Source organism: Leucopleurus acutus, assembly GCF_964270905.1.
Source record: "Leucopleurus acutus genome assembly, chromosome: 1".
Classification (NCBI taxonomy): domain Eukaryota; kingdom Metazoa; phylum Chordata; class Mammalia; order Artiodactyla; family Delphinidae; genus Leucopleurus; species Leucopleurus acutus.
The window spans coordinates 171,250,496-171,259,264 of NC_139142.1; the positions used below are offsets into that span (position 1 = coordinate 171,250,496).

At 44.2% G+C, this 8,769-nt stretch overlaps 1 protein-coding gene across 1 annotated transcript; it reads right to left on the reverse strand.

Annotated features, from left to right (window-relative positions):
- Positions 1-5,529: 5,529 nt before the first annotated feature.
- On the reverse strand, positions 5,530-7,137 carry ANKRD34C (ankyrin repeat domain 34C; the record flags this gene model as incomplete). Its single annotated transcript, XM_082835144.1, has 1 exon — positions 5,530-7,137. One exon carries the CDS (start codon positions 7,135-7,137, stop codon positions 5,530-5,532), a length of 1,608 nt encoding a protein of 535 aa, XP_082691270.1.
- Between the last annotated feature and the right edge of the window lie 1,632 nt (positions 7,138-8,769).

An 8,769-nucleotide genomic window follows, 5' to 3' on the forward strand; every position in this document is an offset into this window, starting at 1 on the left:
AAGTATATTAAAAAATATATATATGTGCTTCATTGTATGTACACCCCCTTCCCCAAAATCACATATATACTGACCTTCCCCCCTGCCTCTTTGGAGCAGTTTCTCAGAGCTATGTGAAATGCTGTCTCCCAGGCTGCAGTCCTCATTTTGCCCCAAATAAAACTTAACTCGCAACTCTCACGTTGTACATTTTTTTAAGTCAACACACATCTAGCCACTCCCCTCTAAGGTTTTGCTCTGCAAAGGAGCAAGTTCCACACAAGGGACCCCAACTTCTGAGCCTCCTGTAATCTTGGGAATGTACTCCCTCACTCGGGGGGGGGCCTTGTCCCTCATCACACCTCCACCTTCCCCAGCACTTTCTTCTCCTCCCAGGGGGTCCCTCCTAATCTCTCCTCAGAGGAGCTGGAAACAACATTGACCTCCCTTTCCTGCAGAAAGAAGTGAGGAAAAGACGTGCTCAAACTAGTCCTTTCCCCTCCCCCGCTTTTTAAAAAATTTTTAATGGAGTATAGTTGTGTACAATGTTGTGTTAGTTTCTGCTGTACAGCAAAGTGAATCAGCTATACATATACATATATCCCCTGTTTTTTGGATTTCCTTCCCATTTAGGTCACCAGAGTATTAAGTAGAGTTCCCTGTGCTATACAGTAGGTTCTCATTAGTTATCTATTTTATACAGAGTAGTGTATATATGTCGATCCCAATCTCCCAATTCATCCCACCCCCGCTTCCCCCCTTGGTAGGCATAAGTTTGTTCTCTACATCTGTGTCTCTATTTCACTTTTGCAAATAAGTTCATCTGTACCATTTTTCTAGATTCCAAATATAAGCGATATTATACGATATTTGTTTTTCTCTTTCTGACTTACTTCACTCTGTATGACAGTCTCTAGGTCCATCCAGGTCTCTGCAAATGGCACTATTTCATTTCTTTTTATGGCTGAGTGATATTCTATTGTATGTGTATAAATACCACATCTTCTTTATCCATTCATCTGTTGATGGACACTTAGGTTGCTTCCCTTTTCTCCCCCTTGCTAACTGTAGTGTAAGCCTGACAGCTGGCTTTTCTTTTTGCCATGCAAGTGCCTGACTTAATTTTGATGTCTGAGGCATCCACTTCAAAGGGGGCCTCCACCTCAGAGATGGCGATCTCGATAAATACACATTGCCAGCCACAAAGGACTAAATAAAGAGCCAGGTCATGCCCCCACCCACTCCCCAGCTTTGTTTTAGAGATCTTGGTTGATTTCAGTGACTGACCATTTGGGCCCCTTGTTTTTTCTCTTCTCACACTTTAAATTCCTTCTCTTATGTTTTAAATTCACTCATAAAGAGTGAGCCCATGAAACCCTAGGTCCTCAGCTTGGACCCCAATAAAAGCAGAACCCCAGGCCTGGGCCCTCTGTCTACCCACAGCCTCACTGTGTGACCCCAGGTGTGCCACGTAATTTTCAGGACCTGTAAGCAACAAACCTTTTTTTTTCAAAGTTTCCTGATGGTTATTGCTGAGGGCTTCTTGCAAACACAATAAGAACCACAAGGGCTGGTCCAGCCATAACATTGGTTATCAACAGGCTGAGACGGGCACAAAACAATATAATTTATTTCAACCGTCTAGGAAGGAACCTAGGGGTAAGGTTTGGAACTTTCCAGGGAATCAGGAAGTCTGGATGAAGTCTGAATCACAGAATTCTAGAGTTTAAGAGAGAAGAGAGACCATCCACCTGGTTTATTTGATACTTACCAGCCTGCCCTGGAGTAAGAGCTAAGAGAAATCAGCTTATATTAACGTTCATCGACATTAGAAATAGGGCCCAAGGAGGGATATCCAGGGACCTTACCAGTAGCAGACGGCAGGTGCAACCCTGGGGGGAACTGAGCAGAAGGGCCAGAGGAAAAGTATTCACCCCCATTGCGGCAATGCACCTTCTCATTCTTAGCTTTTTTTTTTAAACCAGAAAAGAAACTATAATACCTGTGTAGTTAAAAATTCATTTTCTAAATCACGTGCACATGAAATAGTAGGTGTTTGCTCAGGTCGATGTTACCAGGCAGTCATGCCAAACCCGTCTTAAGGAAGAGGTAATATTTATAATTGAGATTTCACTAAGAAAAATGGGAAATACTTACTATTGAAGGATTGTAATATATCTTTTATTGACATATTAGAAATATCTAAATAGTTCCATTACATGGATTTTGATACATCCTTGAGCACATCGTCAGCTCGAGACTAGGATAGAACACTGTAGAGAACCAGTTCAAGCAGCACACGATACATCCGAAGTACCAACACACACAAAGGAGGAAGGTCAGACAAAACCTGCATTTACTTGATGAAATTCTAAGAGGCTCGACGAGGGACTTAAGCAAACAAACAAAGGCTTTAGAATGTCTAGAAATTGAACCCAAATTCCAGATTTGAAACTTTAGACTCACATTCTATAATATATTTTGATAAACATTCCAGAGAGTCTTAAGTAGATGGGTTATTGAAACTAGTTTGTGGCTGTCTTCTGTAGTGACCCTAGGCTCCCCCAAATCTCTGATCTAGGAAGCGTGATTCAATCCAAATATGCTTTTTAAAAGCATTTCTCTGAGGTTTGTTAACACGAAGAAAATTGCCCATGTATGCATTAACCGTAATTAAGTATTGCAGTGGTTGTACTAGTTTGGAACAGTCTAGTTCAACTAATGCATCATCAGATAGTGATGAAACAAGGTGATGACCGTCTACAGAAAGGCCAATGGAAAGGTCACCACTGATGGATGCAGGCAGTAAGTGGCATGAGCGTACCTGCTGTTACGCATCTGTGTGATGGATGGATAGGCTATTCCAAACGGGCAACTCATCATGTTTAGTGTTTCACCTAAGCTAATTGCTATGAATGTACCACATTCACTACTTAGGATAAATTAGGCTTTCAAATCTTAGCTAAAGGTTTAGAAAAATTCTCTAATGCAGTGTCTTGCTCTCGCCCCAGTTAGATACTATCAATACTGGCAGACGTTAGTTTTACCTGACACTGACGACCATTGGAAAAGCACTTAAAATGTGTAGTGTGTGTGTGTGTTCCTTTAATGAGCTGCTGAGAACAGTGGTTGTCTGTCTGGTTCTCTCTTTAATACATCAGAATTGTTGCTTTGCCTGTAATCATGGCCAGTTGGTGAGAACTATTACCATCTAAATGGTCCTGAAAAGCGTATGGATTGGGACACTCAACCGAGGTCATGAGCCCTAGAGTTTCACTAGCTTATGTGCTATTCTTCTCATTTTCTTCCCTTCCTGCCAAGTACCAGAGGCCATTAGCACTGAGGTCGAGAATCCTGAAGGCGCACGTTGTATATGAGTCATCTTACTAAGTTACAGTTTGAATTGCCCTTAAGTTAGTGGGACAGCCTAGCCAGCCAGCCAGACCTACACCTTCATGCAGTTTGGTTGCTCTTGGCATACTTCTACCATGTACACAATCGTTCTCCTAGAGCAGTGGTGATCAGCTAAGGTGATATCACCTCCAGGAGATGTCTGGCCACGTCTGAAAGCGTTTTTGGTTGTCACAGTTTAGGATGAGGATGCTACTGATATCTAATGGGTAGAGACCAGGAATGCTGCTAAACAACTTACAACGTACAGGACAGTCTCCCACAGGAAAGAATTATCCAGCCCGAAAGACCCATAGTGCCGAGGCTGAGCACGTGCCTGCCCTAAAGGAATTACTAAAGAACAAACACTCGGTGTATTTATAACCATCATTAGCACTTTTGATTGGGATATACAGATACATTTCTAGCAAATGTCATTATAGAAATGGTCTGATATGCAGAGCTTCTGTGGCAGAATTTCTTTACTCTACAAGTGAGTTTAAGGCTCAGTATTGACAGAACCCCTGAGAATCTCAAGGGGCCCTTTGAATATTGCAGCTAGACTTTGCTTCACTTTGTGTAGGGTATTAGGTATTATTTGAGGTTTTGAGGCTTCGGAGGTCTAAAGGAGTATGAAAATCAGCTGCCTCATTTCCAATTACTTCTACCTGTGCCAGGCACAGTTACAGGCACTTTCATACATTATCTCATTTAATTCTCACCACAAACTTGTAAGGTGCAGCATTACTAACCCCATTTTACAGATGAGGGAGTGGAGGCTTGGAGAAGTTAAGCCACTTCCTCAAGGTCACGCAGCTGGTAAATGATGAAATAGAGATACAAACCCAAATCTCAAAGTCTCTCCTCTTTCCTCTATGTGATGCTATCCCCAAGGACTACTGAATTTTTTTAACCATAGAGCAAACATATCTAAGCGGCATGAAAGAAAACAGTAAATGGGAAAATAACCAGAAATATCTTCATCTGGAATGTGGCTACATTACACCAAACGTGCTAAATGTCTGCTTCCATTCTTGGGTTCGTACAAAGTGGCTTGAAAAGGTTGTACAGGTTATTTCTACAAATCTCCCATCACATAGATAATTCAGGCAAAGAAGAAACCAGATGTTCTTGAATTTCCCAGAAAAGTGAAGGGGAAGTGACAGTTTGCATCCCTTAAAATTTTCAGGCTACAAGTGGTCCCCACTGCCTCTGGCCTGAGAACCATCTACTCTACCTTGTAATATGAGCATCTCCCATCACCATGTATCATTCTAGTTTGGAGAGATCTTACCAAGTTTTTTTTTTAAAGAATAATCAGGAAACGCTTCTTATGGGTCTATTCTATGAGTTGTATGTACAAAACTCCAAATTAGCCAATAGCCCCTGACTGTTTTTCACAAGATTTCAACACAGAACCTGTGTCAGGGCAGGAGGCCAAGGCCAGTTTCATTTCTGGGCAAGATTTATCTCTGAGGCACCAGCTACTGTGACACAACAGAATTTGGGGGACACGTAGATCTATTATTTGGGGACTCAAAGCACACCCGAATTAGTACGTGGATAAAGCCTGTTACCGGAGTTCTGAAAGATCTCAACTATGCTACACTAGCCAGTGCCCCATGACATGGTAAGAGGCAGGACCCGAATACCAGAACCTCTCTGATGGGAGAATTCTACTTCTGTTCCTCCAGATGTGACACAGATACCCATATTTAACAGCCCAAAGATTGGTTTTGAACTTTTGCACATTCGAAAAAGCCTTGTTTTCTTTATAGGCACTTTATAGATTTATTACCCATGACGTCCTCCAGATACCATCTTGTGATTTAAATTGTTTGTCTGATAGAAAATAATGGGTGTCAGCCGCTTAGATCATTGTACCTGCGGTGTGACTTTCAAACTCCAAAGGTTTTCTTCCTTTGGAGATTTTTTCATCTCCAAAACCCAGTTATACTGGGCTCTTTTCGAGTAGGCCTATAAAAACCCAGATGTTCTTTCAGAAGGGAAGCGGCACCGTTTCCATCTCTCCTGAAGCAGCCACACACCAACAGTAAGGAGTGACCAAGATGCAGAGACTGCATGACCGTGTTGGTCTAGATTATGGTATTCATAAACTACATAGATTTAAAAAAAAAAAAAACCTCACTGAAAAAGCTTCTAGGTCATGATTTCTTCAAAGTCAGACAGCTGCTTCATCTGTTCAACTTGCATAGAATGCCTTCTGAGGAGCTTCTTTTTACTTCTCAAGTCAACTCTCTTTGGTGAACTTGGAGCAACAGGTACCATGGATTTTAAGCCACTAGCAAGTGGAGAGGAAGGTTTGCTGCTCGATCTAATATCCGGGATAGGTGGGTTCAGATTTACATTTAAAGGCGGAAGGAAGCCAGGCCTGGTCTGGGAAATTCGGTCCAGTAGCAGAGTTCCAGAACCCCGTCTTTCTAGAAGATGGGGTGGCCTGTGGCGCGCTGAGCTGGGAGATGTGCAGGACGCAGCATCCAGGGCCTCCCTGGAGCCCTGGAACAGAGACAAGTGGGAGTTGTTGAGCTTCTTCCAATCTAAGGGTCCTTTGCCTGATTCAAGGGAGATGGAGTTGGGCGGATCGGCCCCTGGCTGTAAATCTAAATCATAGAGGTCATTTTCCAGCCGTTTGAGGGACGCTGCATCTTTGAGAGCAGAGGGGCCTGGTGGGCCAATGCCACCCTTCTCTTGGTCAATAGGGAGAGTTCCTCTTCTGGCCAGACGTGGGTGGGGAGGCTGACTTTTCTCGTAGGCTGCCTTCCACGAGGCTGGTGCCGAAGAGGCTGGAATCTTCAGAACCTGCTCCGTGACCGTGAGGAAGAGGCTGGGGTCTTTGCCATCAGTACTGTTGGTTCTGGAAAGGGGGCCCCTTTTGGGGAAGGACATGTCACTGATGCTCTTGATGACCTCGCTGTCTGCACCTGCGCCATGGCTCTCATCCTGGCGCATAGAGGCGGCCAACACGGAGGGCGCGGTCAGGCCCCAGGGCTCAGATTGGAGCCTCTTCAGTTGAGGCAAACGGGCCCTTTTGAGGTTCCCGACCTTCCTAGTGAGTGACCCAGGATCATTAGGAGCCTTGGAGGTGTTGCAACCACCTGGATGCCCTGACTGGAGGCTAAAGAAGTCATCTTCCTTCTCACTGGCTGGAGAGCCCAGGCCTGGAGCCTTCAGTTCAATACCCGAGGGAGATGCACACAGTGGAGGTGACTGTCTGTCTTCCTCTTTGGGTGAAGGAGGGACATTAAGATACTGTTTGGTGGTTTTGGTGCCTGAAGACGATTTATCCGTTGTTATAATAATCACCTCCTTGCCTTTGGCTTTGCAGGCATCCAGGAGATGTTTCAATGCATCCTGGTCATCTGCATTTATTGCGTAAACCAGAGCTGAAGCCCCTGTGCGATCCTCGAGGCTGGGGTCTGCTCCATTCTCCAGTAGCAAGGAGACCACTTCTCCCCCAGCTCTTCTGATGCAAGCATGGATGAGGGCGGTCTTGCCAGACTTATCCTGAATATTGGGGTCTGCCCTGTTGTCCAGCAGATACTTCACCATCTTGGACTTGCTGATGCTCTGCTGGTCCACGTGTTTGGTGATACATGCCACCATGAGAGCCGTTTCGCCTTTGTCGTTGCTTTCGTTGATATAAGCACCCCCTTCCAGGAGGAGTCTGGTCAGCCTGAGCCTCCCCAGCCACACGGCCTTTAAAAGTGAGTTTCCATCAGTCCTTAATTCGGTGTTGTCATCCATCATACTGGCTACAGCTTAGAGTCTCTGAGCCACAGAGGCGATCAGACCTAGCAAGGGAAGAAGAGAGAAAAGGGTCATGTATTCTATAGAGCTGATCTGAGCAGCAAGGCTGTTAGAGACTCTGGATACAGCCGTGTCCCAGTCTGATCCCAAGTTATGCCACCTTGCTTGGTTATTTAACTTCTCTGGGTTTATTCCTTCATCTGTAACATGGCAGGGGTGACTGTGGTGATGGTGGCAAACTACCTGACCTTGTGAAGATTAAATGAGACAGTGTACCACACGTAAAGCGGTTGGCATGACGCCTAGGAGAGAGCAAGCAATAAAACGTGCAAAGCTCTTACTGGGTTGACTGCATGACACTTATCACAAGTGCAGTTTTGGGATAACAGAAACTTTGTTTTCTGTCTATTGGCGTCCCTAACGTCTAAGTTTCCATAAGGAAAGGTCTGAGTCTATCTTGTTCACTGTGTAGCCTCAGCATTTAGCAATGAGTCACACTTAATAGGTTACCTCGTAAATAATGGTTTAATGCAGTGTAGTTCTAGGTGTGCATCAAAAAGACCAGTAGGAAATACGCCAAAATGGTGATAGGATTATGAAGAGTTTTCCTTTTTGCTGTACTTCCTAAACTAAACACGTATCACCATTGTTGTAGGGGGGAAATATCGTAAAACAAAAGCAATCCAGCTGTCCATTTCCATGTTGTAGTCCCCACTATTCGAGCAGATGTCCGAGTTCTCATCCACCTCATTCAGGCTCTCAGAATAGCTCAAATAATGCAATGCTACATCCTCCTCTCTGGTTGAACAGATCTGAGGCAGAGGATGGACAAGGGGATTGCCATTTTGCTCACGAATGTTAGGAAATAAAGCTCGTTGCAGAGCTCCCCCCGCTGAGGTCTGTCAAACCTGGGTTTTCTGCTTTGGTTCTCCTCACGTCAATTACCTAATTCCTGGACTCAGAGCTTCCAAAATGGGTGTTGGTCACAAGGTCTCCCACGAATAAGGAGAAATGGTCTCCCAGAATTGATGCCCTACCAGCCCCGGGTCCCTCACTGGCCATGCTCTGCCCCTCCATGTGGACTTTTTGTCCCTCAGGCTCCGCTGGGCAGGTGTCACAATGCCTGAGTTTTCCTTCTCTGATGCATATCATCCTTCCTCTTACCCCACTACCCTGAGCAGTTATTGATCAATTTCTATTCCTCTATTAAACAGGAAGTCAGCAGCTTTTCTTGGCTAAAGTTGAGAGATGGGTGTATTGCCTTTTAAAACTTTTAATCCATGAATAGATACTTTGTTTTAAAAAAAAAAAGCCCAAATCACACTTAAGTATATAAAGAAGAAGAGTACCCTTTACACGCCCCCAGCCCACCTTGAAGCCACTCATCTCTTCAGAATTAACTGTGGTTAACAGTCTAGGTTGTATCTTTCTGCTTCAGATCATTTTCTGCTTCTTCCAAATGCATTATTCTGATAATGCCATCTCAGTCTGATCTTGTTGCACTTGTGTTTGTGTGTTCCTATAAGATTTTCTGTAAAATCCCTACCATCCAAAGACACTGTATATTATTAAATGTATTCACAAGACGTTTGTTTCTGTCTCTTCAACTCTATGCTTCTTTCTTCAATCTCC